At 38.5% G+C, this 24079-nt stretch overlaps 1 protein-coding gene across 1 annotated transcript in view; it reads left to right on the top strand.

Annotated features, from left to right (window-relative positions):
- LOC149261480 (pentatricopeptide repeat-containing protein At4g13650-like) overlaps positions 1–24079 on the top strand; it is a 42526-nt gene that overhangs the window by 4500 nt on the left and 13947 nt on the right. Inside the window, exon 2 of the mRNA XM_089422319.1 lies at positions 14391–14398. Coding sequence (XP_089278445.1) covers positions 14391–14398 — 8 coding nt within the window. The remainder of the gene's footprint in view (positions 1–14390; positions 14399–24079) is intronic.

Here is a 24079-nt window from a genome sequence, read left to right as displayed (position 1 = left end):
GGAACTATTGGAATGGATAAAGGTTTGGATCAAGCTAGATAACCGTTTCAACTCTGTTTTCACTCCAGACATGCATGAACACCCTCAACTTGACAAGGCTTTAGACCACTAATGTTCGATAGTTTATAGATTCAATGGATAGATGGAGAATACTGACTGTACCAGCAGATGCATACATAAACATATATGAATGGCTAGCTACAGGAAGTAAATGAAGCTTGCAAATCTAATTTATCAACGCAGAGATAAGATGACAGTTATCTGGCATTAAACACAGAAGAAATCATGAATAGACTATCCATGTGCAAGCTAAGGACACAGGAGAAAATGAGAATTTAACATATAACAGCAAAAGAAGCTTGTATTACTGGAATGAAGATGAGACGCTGCAAGGAACAGAGTATCCACAGTCTCCAGAAGTTGAACCCCTTATACATTTAACTTTCAACCATTTATAGGCATTTTACAATACTCATGAGCTCTCAGAGGCTTGGAGTGTCTTAATCTATCCCTCTATCTTTTTAACTGTTTGATGCCCTGACTAGGCAAGCGTGGGCTCAGAGGTTTCTTCTTCTGACAGCAAGGTAACCGATTTCTGGTAACTTGTTGCACTGTCTGGGAGCTCGCTCGTGCAAGCGATGCTCCATGATCGTTTGTTGGTTTGGATGCGTTGCGCTATCAATGCTCCATGATCACTTCTCGGCGTCTGTCTCCCGGCAACTGTTTCTCAGCCTCTGTTTTGCGATGGAATGGGTCTTTGGACCTCCGTAATCCTTTTAAATGCGAACAATGACTATTTTCTGTTTTAAACAGAAAACGCTGCAACTGTGAGAAATCTCGCCAAGCTCTCAACATTTTGGACTTAAAAAGTCCTTAAACATGGCCTATTCCTCTATCGGGTCCGCCCTCTGGGTCGCTATCGCAAGTTGCAAATGGCCTATCCCTTGGTTTTTTCAGAAATGCGTCAAAATATTGAAAATACATTGAAAAATGGCTTTGGCGGACCTGAAAATATTATATATTTTCATTCCCGAACCCTTTTGGGTCCGGGTCTTATCGCATCGGCGCTGCTTCGAGGTTCCCTTTGTATTTCGTTAAAATACGTCAAACTGCGAAAATGCATTGAAAATGGCCTTCCTATGGACCTGAAATCTTATGAAATAATACTTATAATACCATCGGGTCCGGTTCGTCGGGTCGCACATATACCTGTGCATAGGCCCCGCCCCATGGTGCTACTCCGCTATGATATAGTGATGCGACTTGTCGCAATCGCATATCGCCCAAGCCAGAGGTCTTTCCATGTAACATGGCGTATGTCCCTGTCGATTGCAACCCACCGATCCGATCATCGGAGATCACTGATCGGGGGTGTCTTCCACCCAACCTTAAGTCCTCCTCTGTGTTTGGCCGATTGCGATTTTCCGCTTAGATCTGGGTCATTGATCGGCCAGATCTGACCGCTGCTGTGCATTTCTCTGTGTATGCTTCCAATACTCTGTTTTTTCATGGTTTTCTCTGGTTTTTGCCTCTCAATAGTGCTTTTCCGCCCTTCCAAGGGCTCTTGGCATGCGATTGTTGTGATTTTTGAATGATCCTTAGGCAAATCTTGAAGACTTCGGGAGTGTTAAAGAGCATATTTGGATCCATTTTTGGGTCATTTGCCAACAAGGCTAACACTGGCTCCTTCTGGGGATGAAAGCCTCTTTAAGGTTTAAGAACTGCAAAACAATGCCTTTCCTATAAAAACAAAATCAAATCTTCCTCCTAGTGTTTCATTGGGCATGGAGTCTATTTTGCAATGAAATAAAAACTGGAAAAAACATATTTACAATACCAAGGCTTTAAAGCCTTAAATGAAATAAAGTTTGAAGAACCGCCCATTTACTGGGCTACCAAAAACACCTTCCCCCTCTAAATTGTGCAGAATGAAAATGTTGCTCATCTAAACTTGAGCGATGACAAACGGACCTGTCCATAAGGGATCAAATTTACCTTGGTTGCCCTTCTTTTCCTTCAATGCATCCCATTTGAGAACCCAGTCACCAAACTGAAAATTGTCCCATTTTACCTTTCTATCAAAGGTTTCTTTGATCTTCTTTTGATGACTTTCAGCAAATTCATCAAAGACTTGTAAAAGCCTATTAATTTCATCATCCTCTTCAAAAACTTTCCAGTATTTGACATTGTTAGGCAGCGATGGTCTGTATTTCACCTCATCTCTGTATGCTTTCAGCCTTGGATGCTTTGCTTGGAAAGTCTTGTTGACCTACTAAATGATAATGTCTGCATCTCCAAACACTTTCAGACCTTTGATGCCCATTTCTTTAGCGGCATTTAAGACCAACATCAAGGCTTTGTACTCTGCTATGTTATTTGTGACCTGAAAAGTTAATATGAAAGATAAATGAATGCATTCCTGTGTGGGGGACACAAGGACTACACCTGCTCCTGCAGCTTCCTTAGAGCAAGCTCCATCAAAGAACATGTCCCAAATCTGTGGGCCTTCTTCCTCTGTGATCTGACAAACTGGTTTCTTAAGCTGCGTGGAGGCCAACTGAGATTCTTCAATCTGAAGAAAACAAGCTCCAAAATCAGTGTTGACAGCATAGATGGGATGATTAGTGGGATTCCTTTCATCACTGATGATATAAGCCAACTGAGCCTCTCTGTACAATCTCCTATTTTCACCTCCAAAAACTGGGACAGTAGCATAGGACAGATCATTTTGCAATGTTCCACCTAATTTCTTGATCCAACCTCTAGAAAGTGACATTCCAAACTTGGGGGGTACATCTACTACCACAATATCCATCATCATGCTTTTCATGGGCAACTGAGATATGACTAGATCCTTGATTAATCCCAAACATTTCACTTTTCTAGAGTTAAAAGAAAACAGGTTATAATAAGACTTGGTAATGTCAAGACCCAACTCATCCATGACAACCTTGGGCATTAGATTATGGCTGGCTCCAGTGTCTAGTAGGCAGTTATGAAGGATTTTATCATGAATAGCCAGAGATACATAGAATGGTGGGGAGTTGTCTTCACAATTTTCAATCATTGGGCTGAGAATAACAGCTGGTTTGTCATCTTGCAGATTTACATAATCAGTGGAGGCTTGGATGGCTTTAAGCTCAAGGGCCTCGATGATGGATCTTTTGAAGGACTTATTCTTCACTAGTTCAATCAGAGGTATAAGTATTTTTAGTTTCTGAATTTCTGATTCAAAACTGAAAGGAGAAGGAGACTTGTCAAGGCCTCTTACCTCGTAGGTTGAAGCTTTGACAATGATAGGATCAACTGCTGGTCACTTCTGCTTATTAGCTTGCTGTACTGCAGGACAACAACTCTTTGAACAGGGGTTTCCTTGGCATTATTCATCTTCGACCTCATATTATATCTTTGCTGATCCTCAGTTTGTAGAACAGCTTCATCGTCCCACTCTTGGCTAATCTGGTCTTTGAATAATGACTTTTCATAGGCAGCTAAGGTCAAAAAAGGGGCACTGTCTTTGTCTTCCATACAATGGATCTCATCATCTTCTTCAAACTGCTCTTCTTCCATGACTGCATTTTGAAAATGGGTCTTCACCCTTTGGTCTTCATTGGAATCTTTGCTTCTTTGCAAAATTTGCAACTGCTCATTAGCTCTTGTATATGGATTTGGGTTTCTAGGAGAAAAGGTATTAGGAACTCTTCCTTTCCCAGGGTGCTGCTCAACCTTTAATTTGGAGATCTCAGAGGCTAATAACTCTATCATCTTAGTCATTTTATCGATCTTGGGATCTGAAGATGATGAAGACTCGCCCCTCTGTCTCCTTCTATCAACATTACCCTTGAGCTTCTCTGCAGCCATGATGTTTGATTCTACTTCGAAGGCTGCATTCTGCATATCAGCCAAAGTAGCACATCGTCTCTCCCTCAACAATAGACAGAAGTCAGAATCAAAAGCACTGGCATAGGTGAGTTTAATAGAGGTAGTGGTGGGTTTTACTTCAACTGGTATCTTATTGTACATGTGATTAAACCTCATATTGAAATCAGACAACAACTCAACATTTTCCCTCTTTAAGTTGCAAAACTCGGTGTGGTGGTAGAGGAGATCCTTCTTATCCCCCCAATGCCTTAGGAATGCATCATCTAAAGCCTCAATATCTGCTATAGATCTTAGGGTCAATTCTCTGAACCATTTTCTAGCCTCTCCATCTAGGCTTTGGACAAAGACTTTCATCCAGACATCATCTTCACTAATGTCTAGGTTATCAGCGTAGCTATAGAATGATTCAAGATGTTCTTTCGTTGTAACACCTTTAGTCTCAGTGAACTTAGGCCTATATTTCTGATATTCTCCAGTAGGCATGGCATTTAAAGGAGTGGGCAGTACTAGAGGCCCATACCTAGTAGCTATGATTCTTTCCATTTTGGTGGGTGCTTGTGGCCCTGCCATAGCTGTGGTGGTTATAAGAGTAATGGTAGTTTGAATGATAGAGGACTGACGAGTGACTGACAAGACTAAAGGAGTATGATGGATAGGAGGTGAGGTTTCCTTTGGACTTACAACAAAAGGAGAACCTAAAGAATAAGGAGCTTTATGAATCTCTAAGAGTTTTTCTTCACTGTTAGTATTAGATGCTATACTCTCAACATGTATTTGTTCTATTGCAGGATTTTCTTGAAGAGATATAGAATATTGTTTAGGTTTACTTGAACCTGATGCTCCTTTCTGCAATACCTTTCTTTCTTTGATGATTTTTTCAGGGTCAGGTACTGGGTCAGCTTGTGACTTCTGAGGATTTCTCTGAGTATGCCTCACAAACTAAGCCAAAACTATGAAGTGGAGTCGCCAAGAGGTTCGTCCTTCAGTAGAGTCGCCAGATAGATGATTACAACCAAAAAAGTGCTCAGACTTTGTCTATCATCAAAGCTGGATCTGTGTCGTCTCCCAGGAAAGATGAGCTTCAGTCTCCTCTCGTTGGAAATGGCGCCAATTTTGTTATCACTCCAGAAAACTCTCCTAGGTTGTAGCTCAGAGATGCCTAGTAACATATAATCTTCAATATTGTTCTCGAAACTATTGGAATGGATGAAGGTTTGGATCAAGCCAAATAATCGTTTCAACTCTGTTTTCATTGTAGACATGCATGAACACCCTCAGCTTGACAAGGCTTTAGACCACTAATGTTTGATAGTTTATAGATTCAATGGATAGATGGAGAATACTAACTGTATCGGCAGATGCATACATAAACATATATGAATGGCTAGCTACAGAAAGTAAATGAAGCTTGCAAATCTAATTTATCAACGCAGAAATAAGATGACAGTTATCTGGCATTAGACACAGAAGAAATCATGAATAGACTATCTCAATGCAAGCTTAGGACAGAGGAGAAAATGGAAATTGAACATATAACAACAAAAGAAGCTTGTATTACTGGAATGAAGATGAGATGCTACAAGGAACAAAGTATCCACAGTCTCTAGAAGTTGAACCCTTCATACATTTAACTTTCAGCCATTTATAGACCTTGTACAATGCTCTTGAGCTCTCAAAGGCTCGGAGTGTCTTAATCTATCCCTCTGTCTTTTTAACTGTTTGATGCCCTAACTAGGCAAGTGTGGGCTCGAAGGCTTCTTCTTCTGACAGCAGGGTAACTGATTTCTGGTAACTTGCTACGCTGTCTAGGAGCTCACTCGTGCAAGCGATGCTCCATGATCGTTTGTTGGTTTGGATGAGCTGCGTTGTCGATGCCCCATGATCGCTTCTCAGCCTCTGTCTCCTGGCAATTGTTTCCCGGCCTCTGTTTTGCGATGGAATGGGTCTTCGGGCCTCTGTAATCCTTTTAAATGTGAACAATGACTGTGTTTTGTTTTAAACAGAAAACGCTGCAACTGTGAGAAATCCCACCAAGCTCTCAACATTTCAGACTTAAAAAGTCCTTAAACATGGCCTATTCCTCTATCGAGTCCGCACTCTAGGTCGCTATCACAGGTTGCAAATGCCCTGTCCCTTGGTTTTTTCAAAAATGCGTCGAAACACTGAAAATACATTGAAAAATGGCTTTGGCGGACCTGAAAATATTATATATTTTCATTCTCAAACCCTTTCAGGTCCGGGTCTTATCGCATCGATGCTGCGTCGAGGTTCCCTTTGTATTTCGTTAAAATACGTCAAACTGCAAAAATGCATTGAAAATGGTCTTCCTGCAGACTTGAAATCTTATGAAATAATACTTATATACCTGTGCATAGGCCCCGCCCCATGGTGCTGCTCTGCTGCGATATAGTGATGCGACTTGTCGCAATCGCATATCGCCCAAGCTAGAGGTCTTTCCATATAACATGGCATATGTCCCCGCCGATTGCGACCCGCCAATCCGATCATCGAAGATCGCTAATCGGGGGTGTCTTCCGCCCAACCTTAAGTCCTCCTCTGTGTTTGGCCAATTGCAATTTGTCGCTTAGATCTGGGCCGTTGATCGGCCAGATATGATGGCTGCTGTGCATTTCTCTGTGTATGCCTCCAATACTCTATTTTCTCATGGTTTTCTCTGGTTTTTGCTTCTCGATAGTGCTTTTCTGCCCTACCAAGGGCTCTTGGCATGTGATTGTTGTGATTTTTGAATGATCCTTAGGCAAATCTTAAAGACTTTGAGAGTGTTAAAGAGCATATTTGGATCCATTTTTGGGCCATTTGCCAACAAGGCTAACAGGAGGGACTAGCAAAGGATTTGGGAGTGTTTTGGAGGTGATTCAAGCAACAAGTAAGTGTGTTTTGCTTCCATTTTTGCTACAGCAATTTGATTGTCCATTTTGTTTACATGCTAGTGCATTTTTTCTTTATTTTTTACAGCAATCATGCCTCAATCAAGGGCGGTAGGGAAGGGGCAAAAGAAGGAGAAATATGTCCCCATTTGTGATGCCTCCTCCTGTTCTAGTTTCATCAGGGTTTGTAAGTGTTCTCTCTGTTGGTAGTGGGGCTGCAACAACAAATTCAAATGTTGAGGGCAAAATAAATTTAGAAAGACAACAGAGTCAAGAAAGTAAATATTCCTTGTGGAAGTATGTCACAAGAGATCAAGGGTCAAGCAACAAGTTAAAGGGAGAAGGCAATGTTTCTTGGACATACAACTATTGCAACAATCAATTCAAAAGAACTTATTTCCGTGTGAGAGCTCATTTATTGGGCTTACCAAGTTGTGGAATTGGAGCATGCGTAAATGTGTCTGTAGTTAAGAGGAAATAAATAGAAAAAGGCCAATGCTAATGTGGCAAGGGTGGCAACATCATCTAAAGAAAACAAGAATGAGGATCCCTTTCCATTCTTGAGGAAAAGTAGCAACAAATTTCTATTTGAAAGTTTTGGTGGGGGTGTAGGTCAAGTAGCAAAAAGAAAAGCAGTGGCGCTTGATCCAATGGGCAAGATATTTTAGAAAGAGAGATAGAAAGAGTTTGATATCACCATTGCCTTTTTTTTATCTGAATTTCATATCATTTCATGTTGCATGATCACCTTTATTTATTGAGATGTGTCAAGGTCTAACTCAAGAGGCTCCGTTAGGGGGTATGTGCCTCCTGGGTCAGAGAAGCTTAGAAACACATTTTTAGCTAAGGCAAAGAAAGAGGTGGACAAAATGCTTGAGCCTATTAAATCAGCATGGCTGACATCTGAGATTAGTATCGTTTCTCATGGATGGACAGATCTAGCACGCCACCCACTCATTAACTTCATGGTGTCTTCCTTGAATGGACCACTTTTCTTGAAATCAGTGGATGCAATTGGAAAATACAAGGATACACAATATATGGGTAAGTTGTTCAGTAAAATTATTGAAGACGTAGGAGTTGATTCTTGTGTGCAAATCATTATAGACAATGCACCTATTTGCAAGGTTGTTGGCATGATTGCGAAAGCTAAATATCCACAAGTGTTTTGGACACCTTGTCCATTGCTTGAATTTAGCTCTTAAAATTGTTGCTTCTAATGTGCCTTGGATTGGAAGTGTCATTAAGGATGCACGACATAGCCACAACTTTGTACAAAATCATATTAATGCCCTCACAATCTACAAGGATTACACCCATGTATCATTGTTGAAGATTACAAATACACTGTTTTCCTCTTCATTCAACATGCTGAAGAGGTTGAGGGAGGTCAAGACCACTCTTGGTGCCATGGTTATTTCAGAGTTTTGGTCTTTTTGGAGAAAGACAGATCAAGACGTAGCCTCAAAAAGAGTCAAGGACACAATGTGAGATGATGCATAGTGGGAAAGGGTAGATTTCACTATTAAGATCATGGATCGTATCATTGCTTTACTATGATTTGCAGATACAGACCAACCCATCCTACGAGAGGTTTATGAGGGATGGGACTCAATTATAGAGTTTGCGAGGACCATTATTTTACAGGTGAGTTCCCTGAGTATGAGACATCATCAGAGGCCTTCTTCCCCACCATACATGATATTCTTGTTAGCAGGTGGGACAAGAATTGCACACCTTTGCATTGTTTGGCTCACTCATTGAATCCAAAATACTACTGCCATGAGTGGCTGAAAGGTGGACCTTCCCACAGATTCCCTCCTCACATGAATGGTGAAATTTCACAGGGAAGGAAGGATGCATTGAGGCAGATATTTTAGGATAGAGCATCCCTTGATGAGGTGGATGATGCCTTTGCAAAGTTTTCCATTGGCACTAGGTGATTTGCAGGCTATGATGTAATTAGAGATAGGGGGGCTAAGAAGCCCTATTCTTGGTGGGCAACTCATGGGGCAACATGCCCTCCTCTATAGCATTAAGCCATGAGGCTCCTTTCTCAGGTTACTTCATTCTCTTGTTGTGAGAGGAATTGGAGCACATATGAGAATTTGTATAATGTGAAGAAGAGCAGACTTGATCAGTCCAGGGCAGAGATAATGGTGTGTGTGCACACCAACCTTTGTCTTATTTATAGGCAGCAAGATGAGTGGTTGAAGGGAAAGACAAATATATGGGATGTCTTTCTTAATGATATGGGTTTGGACTACAGTGTTGAGTTGGCATCGGCCAACCTGGATCTTAATGAGTCAGTGCTACAGCCTGTCACTTTTGATGATGGTGATACTCTTGAGGGGTCATTCTCCACACCAGCAAATGCATAGATTACATTGGATACAGAAGAGGAGGATGTAGTGTTGACCATAATAGTGATGCTGATTTTGATGATGATGATTGATGAGCTACCTATTACCTTGTAGTTGTTTTGTATTTGTTATTTCTATTTTCCATTGACATTGCTAGTCAAGAGTCCTCAGGACTCAGTACCTATGTAACACATTTTGATTTTGATGAGTTAATGAGAAAATTGTAGTTTCTTATGTCTCCTATTGGATCATTGATGAATATGTCACAATTGTATTTGTATGCATAATGTTACAACTTACAAATTTACAATGTAGAATCTAGATCTATGTCTGAATTTGTATCATGAATGAGAATTTGTGTAATATGAAATAATTGATATATATATATATATATATATATATATATATATATATAACCTGACACGAAGATTCAGGATTCGTAGGATACAGGGATTCGAGTGTCGAATTCGGACACGTTGACCCAACAGGACATGTAGAATTCGTTATATATATATATATATATATATTAAATATTAGACATTTCTTACACAAATTCTCATTAATGATACAAATTCATTGATTTCAAACATAGATCTTCATCTAGATGTTAGTTTTATTGTTTACAAAGTAAGTTAGTAACATTATAGCATGCATAGAACATACGAAATTCAAATACATGTCACATAAATGATAAATGATAAATCAATGAATCATAAATTCTAAATTCATAAATGATAAATCATAATACATATTCAATTCATCAATGATCCAATAGGAGAAAGACAAGATAGTAAGATAAAGACACTGACAATTGTAGTTTTCTCGTTAAGTCATCAAATCAAAATGTGTTACATAGGTAGTGCAATGCTAGTGGCAAATAGAAATAGAAAATATAAAACAACTAGAGGTATACAAGCCTCAAGGCAGTAGGTAGCTCATGACATGAGTCATCAATCCTCATAGTCATCATCAGAATCAGCATCAATGTCCTCATCATCATGGTCACCACTACTCTCCCCTGTATCCTCCTCCTCCCTCGTATCCATAGTCGCCTCTGCATCTGCTGGTGTGGAGGATGACCCCTCTATAATATCACTGTCATCAAATCTAACAGGCTCTAGCATTAGGTCATTGAGATCAATGTTGGCTAATGCCAACTCAACACTGTTGTCCATACCCATATCATCAAGAAAGATATCCCACAACTTTTTATTTCCCTTCAACCACTCTTCCCTCTGCTTGTAAATAAGACGAAGGTTGGTGTGCACATACACCATTGTCTCTGCCCTGGACTGCTCAAGCCTGCTCTTCTTCACACTATACAAATTCCCATATGTGCTCCAATTCCTCTCGCAATAAGAGGATGAAGTCACCTAAGAGAGGAGCTTCATCGCTAACTGCTAAAGAGGAGGGCTTGTTGCCCCATGATTTGCCCACCAAGAATAGGGCTTCTTAGCCCCTTGTCTCTAATCACAACATATCATGCAAATCAACTAGTGCCAACAGAAAACTCTGCAAAGGCATCCCCCACCTCATCAAGCAATGTTCTATCTTAAAAAACCCGCCTGAATGCAACTTTCCTCCCCTGTGAGATTTCACCATCCATGTGAGGAGGGAATTTACAGGAAGGTCCATCATTCAGCCACTCATGGTTGTAATATTTTGGGTTCAATGAGTGAGCCAAACAATGTAAAGGTGTGCAATTCTTGTCCCATCTGCTGACAAGAATATCCTATATAGTGCCACAAAAGGCCTTTGGTGATGTCTCATACTCGGGGCACTCACTCTGTAGAATAATGTTCCTCACAGACTCAATCATGGAATCTCATCCCTCATAAACCTCTCCTAGGATGGGTTTGTCTGTATCTGCAAATTGAAGCAAAGAAATGACAGGGTCCATGATCTGAATAATTAGATCTACACTCTCCCACCAAACATCATCTAGCACTATGTCCTTCACTCTTTTAGTGGCTACTCGATTTTTCTTTCTCCAAAAAGACCAAAACTCAGAAATAACCATGGCCCCAAGAGTGGTCTTGACCTCTCTCAACCTCTTCAACATGATGAATGAAGAGGCAGACCGTGTATCAACAATCTTCAACAATTATAGATTGTTGTACTCCTTGTAGATAGTGAGGGCATTTGTATGATTTTGCACAAAGTTACAGATATGTCGTGCATCCTCAATAATGTTACCAATCCAAAGCACATCATAAGCAATGGATTTCAGTGCTAAGTTCAATGAATGGACAATGCAAGGTGTCCAAAACACTTGTGGATATTTAGTTTCCACAATCATGCCAGCAGCCTTGCAAACAGGTGCATTATCTGTAATGATTTGCACACAAGAATCAACACCTACATCTAGCAACTCACCCATAAATTGTGCATCCTTGTATTCTCCAAGTGTATCCACTGCTTTAGAGAAAATTGGACCATTCAAGGAAGACACCATGAAGTTGATGAGTGAGTGTCGTGCTGGATCTGTCCATCTATCAGAAACAATGCTAACTCCAGATGTTGGCCATGATGTTTTAATAAGCTCAAGCATTTTTTGCACCTCTTTTTTTCCTTCGTCAACAATGTATTTCTAAGCTTCTTTGAACTAGGAGGCACATACCATGATGGAGACTTGTGAGTTAGAGCTCGGCACATCTCAATAAATAGAGGTGAGCGTGCAACTTTAAAGGATATGAAGTTTTGATAGAAAAGAAGGCAATGGTGAGATCAAGTTCTTCCCATTTCTCTTTTGAAAAATATTGTCCATTGGACCAAGTAAAATTGCCTTTCTTTTTGCTACTTGTCCCCCAATAGAACTCTCAAATGGAAATTTGGTGGTGCCTTTCCTCAAAAATGGAAGGGGGTCATCATTCTTGGTTTCTATTGATTTTGCAGCCACATTTTCCATACCAACAGTGAACTCTTTTTCCATTTCTTTCCTATTTTGTAAAGGAACAATTGTACAAGCTCCAACTCCACACCCTGGTAAAGCCAACAAATGGCCTTTCACACGAAAATATGTGCTTGTGAAAGTATTGTGGCAAAAGTTGCATCTCCAATGCACATTGCCTCCTCCCTTCCCCTTAGTGCTTGGCCCATCCTCTCTTGTGACATATTTCCACAAGGCATATTTCTCAATGTTACCTTTAGGAGGGAGTCTTCCCTCAACATTATTTGCAGCAGACTCTGATGATATTAGGGGAGGAGGGGCATCTCCAATGGAGACATTATTCCCCTTCCTTTACCCCCTACCTGCTGCTCTTGATTGAGCCATGAACACTGTAAAAAAAAATAAACAAAACATGCACAAATTTGTAAAATAAATGCATCTACAAACTACTGTAGTACAAATGCAAAAAAATAGAGATGAAATGCACTTACCTGGTTCTTGAATCTCCTTTATGAGCACTCCAAACTTCGAATAGCAAACCCATAACTCACTGTTTTCAAAAGGAATGAGAGAAAATGGCAAAGAAAAATAGGAATGCGTTGTTTTTAAAGGTCCGTAGGTTCCTTTTCACCAAATTCAAATCTGGTTTTCAGGACACGTTGTGTCCTAACGGGACACATTGTGTCCTAACGGGACATGACCCAGATTCGAGTGTGTCCCGTTAGGACACGACGTGTCTCGAATTTAATAATTGAATTAGGGTGAATCGTGTCTAATTCGTAGGATTCAGACACTTGAGGAAAATCCAATGAATCTGGTTTCATATAGATATAGATAATGTGTCCTATGTGTCCTATTCTGGGGGGTATATATATATATATATATAACGTGTCTTACATGCCCTGTTTTGGGGTGTCTACGTGCCCTGTGTCAGATGCTCGAATTTGTGTGTCCTGCGTGTCTCGTCTCCCTGTATTAGGTGACTTAGCTAATTGTCTGCACAAAGAAAACTAAACATAAATAATTGAAGACTCTGTCCACCACCTCTGGAAGTGATACAAGATAACTTCCCAACATCTTTAAGCAAGACACTATTTGGTGGCCAAGGGCACATTTGGCATAAGATCGTTCAAAGAGAGGTAGAATTTACTTCAAATAGTGATGTATTTGAGGACCTGGTGATCCTGATCCCTTAAGCGCATAGGGCTTTCCATTGGTCTCTTTTTCACATTCTAACACTTACACCATGCATTAAACTGAGCTCTTGTTTTAACTCCTGTGGTACAATTGTTGAAGGAAATGTAACTAGGTTCGGTCTTCATAAATGTAATTTTGATATTTGTACTTGTTCAAGAAAAGAGAAATTATTTTTGTATTATTTGTCAATGAGTTTCTTGCTCATTGAAAATAGGTCAAGCACATTTTGAAGTGCTTCTAGAGATTCAAAGTCAAAATGTAATTATGATAAGGCCTTTTGAGGGCATGTTACATCATGTATGACATCATACAAGGTCAAGGGAACACCTTCAAGCATGGTCAAATCCTCTCCTAGCACCAACAAAGTCTACAAGTAGCAAAATGATGAATAAAAGTCAAATTATAGTACAAACTGCAAGTCAGCGTAAATGACAGTCATGTCGGATGGAAAGGGAGGGACAAACCTCTATTTATAGAGGTTGTCCACTCCTCAAAAGGAAATCAATCGATCTCTGAAATCCGCATACACTAGAAGGGTAAAAAGGACGAAGATAAGGGCAGAAAAAGGTAACAAGGATAGCGAAGGTAAGGAGGCAAAACAACGAAGTGAAGGAAGCCATTTCTGAAGCAGTGTTAGCCACACGTGCAAGATCAAAGAAGGCTTGGCTACAACCATAACAACCAAAAAGAATAAGTCAACATATCTCACTGTTTTGGGTGTAAACAAGGTCTAATAGGCCTCTCTCTACAAGCGAAGAAGAAGCCCTCATATACGAAGGAAGAAGGACCAAGATTGAAGAAGATAGCACTGTTTCTAGGGCTAGAAACAGTCACACGTGGGAGGTGCAGGAAGGGTTTAACAATAGTTTAAGGCAGCAACATGAATGGCCTCACTCAGATGTATACCTAAGCCTACAATGTATTCAAAGGTAAGCAAAGAAGCTTCTATCTATAATGAAGTAAAGAAGCCCTAATATTCTAGGGTTTCCTAACCTAGAAGACAAAGTGCCAAAAGAAGTATCAAAAGATGTGCTGGAAGTGACAATGCAGAAAGAGAAAGGATTTGACTTATGCTTGGAGGATATCCTAGTCAAGGGTCTAGGGTTTGGCAGTTGTTCAAATAAGAAGCTTCAATAAGAGAAAACTTACCAAGGGTTTTCCTCTCAAGAGTGGAGAGGGTTCGTCCCTGGCAGAGAGCAAAAATTTTGTGTTCTTGTTATTTTGTTTTGGTAGAAGTTTGATGAAGCACACACAATAATAAGAATAAGAAGATAAATTGTAAAAATACATCACAAATTCCTATCAAGCAACGAAGAATCATTTTACACTACTTTGCCCTAGATTCTCTAACATGGTATCAGAGCTAAGGTGACACATCAAGGAAAGGGCAACTCAAGAACACTCATCAAGGAGAAACATTTACAAAGTTGAAAGCATCAAGCTTAGAAGTCTCAACTACTTCAAGGAAAAAAAGGGTCTACAATCCACCATTCATCAAGGAGGGCTACAAAGCTAGAAGAAAATCCTTATATAAAGGCACCATCAAAGAAGAGAAGATCTACATCAAGCTACAAGTCTTCAAGCAAACCTCAACACCAAGCAAGTCCACTTGAAGAACATCACGATCTAGGGAAGACAAGACATCAAGCTTTCAAGGAGGAAGCAAATCCATCAAATTCCAAAATCTATCAAGTAAGTACATGTCCCCTTTTGAATATACATCAATGTCTTTTTGCAAGGAAAGCAATAAATTGGTAGGGACCAATAGCTTTCTTGCATGGAAGAAGAGGATTGGTCTACTTCTCAAGGAGAATGAACTCCTAGAACTTGTCAAAGGGAATATCACTATCCTTGCTAAGGAGAAAACTCAATCCTTAGCCAAGTACAATAAGGATGAGACAAGAGCTCAAAGGATTTTGATAAAATCAATCAAAGACTCTCTCATTCCCTATGTCTCCAAGTTTGAGACATCTAAAGAAATTTATGATAAGCTAGTAGAGCTATTCTTGGTATCCACAACTAGAGAAGTAATATCTCTAAGGAATGAATTATACAAGATGAAGATAACAAAGGAAGGAATATCTCCCTACTTCATGAAAATATCTGAAATGAGAGATCAACTTCAAGAAATTGGGGAAGTCATGTCTGACAGAGAGATGACAACTGTTGTACTCAATGCTCTACCTAAGGAGTGGGGAAGCTTCACATCTAGCATATATGCCAAAAAGGAAGCAAGCACTCTCAGTGAAATGTGGTCTCTATGCAGAACAGAGGAAACTAGACTTAAGGCAAAAGAAGATGTGGGATCAAAGGAGCAAGCATTTTCCTACCATGACCAAAAGAAAGGGTAGGTTTGGCAAGTTTGGTCCACGAATAACAAACAACAAAGACATGTCCAAGATCCAATGTTTTGGATGCCAAGAATATGGACACTACAAAAGGAATTGCCCTAAGCTTAAGAAGGGCAACAACAACAAAAGGAAGAGGGAAGAAGCTCACATAACTCAAGAGATGAAATAAGAAGGAAAGAAGCAAAAGAAAGAAGATCCTCCAGATCTCTACTATGACTAGGTAAAACTCTCTACTTCTAAACTTCTTTCAAACTTTGAGTAAAATAGGAGCATGTAAGAATAAATTAAATTACATGGCTAGAATCACCCTCTAGAATTTAGCAGCATGATGTACATAGAGTTCTAGACACTCATGTAGATGTAGCATTTATGAGAAGAACAAAAATGCACGAGTAGAAATATCTTCTAGAATATAGGAGCATGGAAAATATAGCTCAATATATTCATGTAGAAGGAGCATACCTAGTATAAGACCTCATACATGATGACAGAAAACTTGATCATAATAAGAATCTTAGAAGACCTGAATCATCAAAGGAAGGAAACATTTGCAAGGTGAGGATCTTTAATATCCTATGATGGAATCTTCAAAATAAGGTTTGTGAACCAAGGCAGATGTCTCATTGGGAATCCCATTCATGGGATTCAAGAAAAGGGATGATATGTAGGCAGACCAAGATGAAGCAAGAAGGGCCACACCAAAGGATCATCAAAGGAGAATCAAGATGAGGTATGTATGCATCAAAGTTTAGTCATGTTATCATTTGCATATTATTAAGTCATGGGTATAGTTCTATAACATGATCAAGCATGAAAGAATCTCTTTCACCAAGAACATGCTCGAAGGCATGTACCACAATGCGATGAAGGTCAACAAAAGAATATGCTCACATAAGGAGCATCAAAATTGTTGACTAAGAAGCAAGAAGAAATGTTGACAAGTCCAGAAAGCAAGCAATGAATGAATACTTACACAAAAAGCATTAGATGGTTGACCTATCTATCTGAGAAGAAGCAACTGAAGAAAGAGATCAAGCATGTGAAGAACACCATGATCATCAAGAATCGCTATCTGACAAAATTCCTTGAAAGGTATCTCCCAAAAGAAGGCAGGACAACTATGATAAAGGAAGAAAGGACCCTTAACACCTATGAAGGCCTTGTAAATATAAAAGGTGCAGATAATTGATTCTACTCTATGAAGATGTTGTGATGAAGAAGCCATCCAACAAAAGTAAAAGCAATTTTGAAATACCAGGATGAAGTCATGATGGGCTACTAGCAAGTGTGATGGAGCATCCATGAGGAGAGCATTCCAAAGCATGGACAAGATGACAATGAGTAGCCAAGATGACAAGAAGAACTTGATAGTCACTTTCCATGAAGTAATGATATAACAAACCAAGAAGGAAAGTGATCGATGGATGGTGCCCTACCGAGAAGAAGTTCGATTGAAGACTTCATGACATCAAGAAAGGAAGAAGATCAAGCATCTGAATGACCCACGAAGAAGAAGTTGTTGATGAAGGAAAGAGTCCCCAATTAAGAGGGAGCTCTAACAAGTCCCTGATCAAGACAAAGTTTTTGGATCACCCCTTATTACAAAGGAGTGACAATTGTGTTTTCCATTTCATGGGTCATGCAGCCATAAGTATAGATGAAGGCCATGAATGGAAATGTAGACACAAGATAGACACAAAATTCTTGTCTTCTCTTGGGAAGAAAGAATGGGAGGATTAGGTAATCATCTGGCATTTGATACTCTTTGAGGATGTGTAGGGCATCCAAGACGAGAGTAGGCAAGAGGACTAATATTCTTTGAGGGCTGGGAACCCAAGAATAGTCCTATAAGGTCATACTCGGAGAACACCCAGGTGGGTATGTACCTTGAGAGACAATGATGAAGGTTTCTATAAATCATTGGTCTCGCCAACATTGTAGCTCATGGTCTCGTAAAGAGATGGAGTTGTTAGTGAAGGCCTTGCACTATGACAATGTTGATGAATATGATGCTATAATAGATGGATTGCTAATCCGGTTTCTCTTATGTGAATTCTTCAAGATTGAAAATTGCCAAACACCATGTAATGTTAAATGAATACCTCCCTAGTTAAGCGGGAGTGTTGAAGGAAATGTAACTAGGTTCGGTCTTCATAAATGTAATTTTGATATTTGTACTTATTCAAGAAAAGAGAAATTATTTTTGTATTATTTGTCAATGAGTTTCTTGCTCATTGAAAATAGGTCAATCACATTGTGAAGTGCTTCCAGAGAGTCAATATCAAAATGTAATAATGATAAGACCCTTTGAGGGCATGTTACATCATGTATGACATCATACAAGGTCAAAGGAACACCTCCAAGCATGGTCAAATCCTCTCCTAGCACCAATGAAGTCTACAAGCAGCAAAACGATGAATAAAAGTCAAATTATAGTACAAACTGCAAGTCGGCCTAAATGATAGTCATGTTGGTTGGAAAGGGAGGGACAAACCTCTATTTATAGAGGTTGTCCACTCCTCAAAAGGACATCAATCTATCTCTGAAATCTGCATACACTAGAAGGGTAAAAAGGACAAAGATAAGGGCAAAAAAAGGTAACAAGGACAACAAAGATAAGGAGGCAAAACAACGAAGTGAAGGAAGCCATTTCTGAAGCAGTATCAACCACACATGCGAGGTCAAAGAAGGCTTGACTGTAGCCATAACAGCCGAAAAGAATAAGTCAACATATCTCATTGTTTTGGGTGTAAACAAGGTCTACTAGGCCTCTCTTTACAAGCGAAGAAGAAGCTCTCATATACAAAGGAAGAAGGACCAAGATCGAAGAAGATAGGATTGTTTCTAGGGCTAGAAACAATCACACGTGCGAGGTGCAGGGAGGGTTTAACAACTGTTTAAGGCAGCAACATGAATAGCCTCATTCAGATGTATACCTAGGCCTACAAGGTATCCAAAGGTAAGCAAATAATCCTCTATCTATAATGAAGTAAAAAATCCCTAATATTCTAGGGTTTCCTAACCTAGAAGATAAAGTGCTGGAAGATGTGCTGAAAGTGACAGTGCAAAAAGAGGAAGGATTTGACTTATGCTTGGAGGATATCCTAGTCAAGGGTCTAAGGTTTGGCAGTTGTTCAAATAAGAAGCTTCAATAAGAGAAAACTTACCAAGGGTTTTCCTCTCAAGAGTGGAGAGGGTTTGTCACTGGCATAGAGCCAAAATTTTGTGTTCTTGTTATTTTTTTTGGTTGCAGTTTGATGGAACACACACATCAATAAGAAGAAGAAGATAAATTGTAAAAATACATCACAAATTTCTATCAAGCAATGGAGAATCACTTTACACTGCTTTGCCCTAGATTCTCTAACAACAACTAGATTTTGTAGCTGATAGTGATGCAACATTGTTGGATGACCTCGTGGACCTCTACCTAGTATTTGAGGTTAAATCGAATTGATATCTTCGAGACTAAAGAACCCACATGGCCACTAAAACCTTGGCCATTGTATCCATTCTCATGACCGATGTAATAGTTTGATTTTATTGTCTATGCCTTTATGTAGCACTTTGCAAGTCGATATTAATGAATTAGTTTTATTATTAGGGTTGCAAATGTGAACCCCTCGCTTCATAAAACACCATAAGTGATATATATATATATATATATTGTTTAATCTGATTACAAACTTTTAACATTACATTGTCCATCTCTTTTCAAGCCCCTCTCAAATTTTTATTAAGATGTGTTCAATAGACTATCATCCACATTTGAAGGAACAACATTCACAAACCCTTGGCAAGTCATTGAGCCATTTTGAAAGAACAATGTTTGAATGCTCCTAATAACCCATTGAGCCAATTCAAAAGAACAACATTCGAATGTCCCTAATGGGTCATTAAGCCAATTCGTAAGAACAACATTTGAAATCCTCTCATAAGCCATTGGGCCAATTCAAAAGAACAACATTTGAACACCCTCAATAGGCCATTGGGCCAATTCAAAAGAACAACATTTGAACACCCTTAATAGGCCATTGGGCCTCTTTCAAAGATGTCACTTCGAGTGATATCATTTTGAAAGATCCCATTGATATTCTTTGAAAGATCTACCTAATACAAACACATAGGCCATTAGGCCCTTTCGGAAGATGTCGGGAGGTAGTTTTTAAAGACTGGCTTAATAGGCCATCAATCCCCTTTGAAAGATGCCCATCAATCCTATTTTGAAGATGTACTTGATTTAAATGATAAGGCCATTAGGTCTCTTCCCATGAAAATCTTAATCCTGTCACTTCATATATAACATTCAAAGTAAAACAAAGGGCCTTTCCTACCCATTCAAAAAGCACTTTCAAATTGGTAATTGAAAATAGGCATTGGCTCAACTTCAAAGGCAACCCTTTGAAGTGACACAAAAGGGCTCTCAAACACAATCGAGAAATACTTTGAATCAAAAAGGGGGCAATCAACCTATTTTGAAGGAACCCCTCAAAATACAAACAAGAAAAGGGCTAGAATGGTCATTGAAGTTATCACTTCGACTTTGATGAGAGGCCTACTAGGCCACAAGCTCCACATAGTTCCCACTCCAAACCAAGTTGGTGTTTGGCCTATGGTCACACCAACCTGCAAGGAGACTCTTAATGAATTATGGGCACAGTACCATTAAAATTTGAAGGTATACATAATATGAATTCATAATATAAATTCAAGCCAATTATACAAACATTCATAGAAACATGCATCTAACTATTACAACCAAGACAACATGAAACATCATGTATTCATGCACTCCATTCCTATTCATACATAAGCAAAACACAACTTAATAACAAATTTATGCACAAGAATTCGTGACAAAGATGAAACACTTATCTTTGAACAAATTAGTCCAAGGAAACTATTAGTTTATGTAGCTCGGAAAGATGGTCTAGTCTCAAGTGGTGTCTATGAGGCTAGAGACACAATTGGATTAATTTCCCCAATACCCAGGAAAAAATTATAAGGAGATTTTCCTTGTTTAGAATTAATTAGTCAGTTTATTAATTTTCCTAAGTCTAACTTAGGGAAATCGCTCAATTAATATGAATTAATTGAGGTAAATCGATTTTTCTCTAGTGACATCTAGAAAAGTCATTTGATGGGGTCAAGATGATCTTAGTCATCGATTTAGATTAGATTGTCGTTATTGGTTGCTCAACGAGAGATTATAAGAAGAAATCGATGAGCTTTTGGAGTACACATCAGAGAGACAGATTTACAGTGAGAGCAAAGGGCACAATGATAGCGTGAGGGCACCAATAGATTGAGATCAACAGTGATTGAAGACAAAATTGCCAGAGGAAACTCTTCACAACGATTTCCAGTTTCTCAAAGATAGAGGGAGGTCAATTTTATCTGCAGAGAGGTTGAGTTTCACAGCGTTTCAAATCGCTTTAGAGAGGTCGAGTTGCTAAAGCAAGGAGAAATTTTCCAGAGTGATCTATTTGCATAGGAGAAGCCAAGTTTGTCAGAAAAAGTCAAATTCTAGAGGAGGTCGAGTTTATTTCCATCTAATGCAAGTTTTCCAATGAATGTCAAGTTGTCAGGGCCACACATGTGGATTGGTTCATGGTTCTAGAGGAGGGATGAATTGGATCAAAGGGGCTGAGTTGTCTCTAGGAAGCCAAATCAACTTGCAGAAGTGAAAGGAACAATTTTCCATAGGTTTGATAATTTACGACAAACAATTGTAATTTTTCAATCACAGAATTTTGCTGAAGAATAAATAAAATACTTATTTGTAAAATTGGTTTTCCCCACACTCGGTTTTTCTATGGACCTTTGTCCAAAAATATTGGTGTTCATTATTTGTGTCTATACAATATTTTCTGAGTTCTTGTGGCTTACTTATTTTCTATGAAGCTGTAGTAGTGGTTTATTCAATATTTGTTGCAAATAAATTTGATAGGTCCCTATAATATTAGCATAGCCCCCATATTGTTATTGTTGTGTCCCATGTCGCCCACTATTGTTGTTGTTGTGCCCTTACATTATTATTGTTATGTAAGCCCTAATTATATTGTGACATTTTAGACTTATATATATATATATATATATATATATATATATATATATACATATATATACCAAGGAGGTCTTGTTATTTGTATCATCCAAGAATTTTTCATTTAAAGAGGCTTATTTTCAAGTCATTTATCTATATTTTCTCTTGTTTTGTGATATAGTTACATAATATTTTGGTGTGAGAGCTTTGGATCCTAGGGTTTTTCTTCTTCAAACAAGTCATCTTGGTATTTTTTATATAACTTTTTTTCTGTGAGGCTTCTAAAGCTGAAAATTTTACCATGTGGATTCGAAATCTTGATGAACTTCGTGTAAAATTTTCAGATCTTATTTCGCCATATTTTCGGAGATATGGTCGAAGGAATTTAGGGTTTCTGCATGCTCCAAAATCCAGTCTCAAATAGGTGATCTAGGGAAAAGTGTCATAACTTTCTATTTGAGCATCGGATTTGAATTTCATAAAATGTGACCAAAATTAAAGAAACTTTAGTTTATTGAAGACAAATTTTAGGTCCGATGTTTGAAACAATGACACGTGACAATTCGTATAAGCTCACTATACTGAACGAGTGCATAATCTGGTCATCATGGGAGATTTGGCATAACTTTATCTCAAAGAATCCAATTTCAATATTACTTGTGGGGTTGGAAAGAAGACACAAAAAATAGCTATAAACGAAGTTTCAAACCTTGGGTACATAGATATAATAGTTTCAAGATCGAGCTTCTAAAAGCAATAAAAATGTGTGTATTTTTTTAAATTTGCATAACTTTTGTTTGAAAAATCAGTTTGAATTGATTCGAAGGGCATATTGAATGATAGATATCATTATTTGGTTGTAAAATGCCTCGAAACAAAAAAAATGGATACACCTAGTAAACCAAAAAAAAGTTTTGCTATGGCGCATGAAGAAGAGGAAAAAATGCAACATGATATATCAAAATTACGAGACCATGTGCAACAAATTTCACTCTTGCAAAGAGTAACCAACAATGAATTGGAAGCGATGATGAATGTTAAGATGGATGGTTTAAAAGGGAACATGGATATTCTAGAAGAAAAATAAAAAGGGACATGGAAGGCTTGAAGGATGATTTAAAAGAAGAAATGGAAGGTTTGACAAAGTTGCTACAAGAAATGTTTCCTAATGGCGACAAGGTATTCCATGAAACTCATGATGAGAACCAAAGAAATGTGAATAATGATTTTAGAGACTAACTTTGGGTTGAAGACTGACCACATTCCAAAAATCGATATGAGGAAGTTTGATGGTAAGGATCTTGTAACATGGATACTACAGATGGAGCAGTTCTTTGATCTACACGATGTGCAACACACACAAAAGGTATACTTTGCATCTTTATTTTTAGAACCCAATCAATTTGTATGGTATTGATGGCTTTTTTCTCGCAAAGCACTAGTCACTTGGATAATTTTTATGGAAGAATTGATAGCACATTATGAGTATACAAAGAGCAATAATTTTATCCAATTGATAAATCTCCAACAAAAAGGTTCAGTTGGGGAGCACATTGAGGACTTCCAAAGATTGAATATCAAGGTAATTAATGTTTGAGAGGAGCATCAAATTGATATCTTCATAGGGACTTTAAAGGATAGCATCCAACATGAGGTTTGTCTTTGGGAACCTAAGTCATTGGAGAATGCATTCAGGGTGGCAAGAAAAGTTGAAAGCAAAAGTATGGCAACAAGGAGGTATACCACTCACAACTATAAGGACAAAAGTGTTATTGCTTCTAGTCTCCCATAACCTATAAGGTTGACACCACAACAAGTAAAGGAAAAAAGAGAAGAAGGACTTTATTACAGTTGTGATAAAAAATACACTAAAAGTCATAAGTGTGATGAGAATAAATTATTTTACATAGATTGTGAAGAGGAAGAAGAAAATGAACAAGAAGCATCAAAAGAAGAAGATATACACTAGGAACCAACCCCAGAGAAAGAAGAAATGAATTTGACCATATGGTGTAATGCATTGACGAGAATTACCACTCCTTAAACTCTCAAGATAGAAGGATATATCAAGAAGAAAAAAGTAATATTGTTGATTGATTCGGGTAGTACCCATAATTTTATTCATTGTAAGATAGCCAAGGAATTGAATTTCTTTCTATATCCAGCACTAGAGTGTCAAGTGATGGTTGCAAATGGAGGAACTATAAATTGTTCAAGGAAGTTCCATAATATCAAGCTAACCATGTGGCAATGTGTAATGAATAGTCAAATGCTTTCAATTCCAATGGGTGGTGTTGATGATATATTAGGAGTCCAATGGCTACAATCTTTTGGGATGATAGATTTTAATTTTCAAGAATTTTTCTTGAATTTTTTTTTGGGATGGAAAGGAAATTGAACTAAGGGGTATCACAGGGAAACTAGGGAAGATGATTAGCTCTAATGGCATGACAAATATTTTG

Source organism: Pinus tabuliformis, chromosome 6, assembly GCF_031772625.1.
Source record: "Pinus tabuliformis cultivar Carrire ecotype Pingquan chromosome 6, CPIR1, whole genome shotgun sequence".
Lineage (NCBI taxonomy): Eukaryota > Viridiplantae > Streptophyta > Pinopsida > Pinales > Pinaceae > Pinus > Pinus tabuliformis.
The sequence above is the reverse complement of the archived record's forward strand: the minus strand, read 5'-3'. Positions and strand labels throughout refer to the sequence as shown.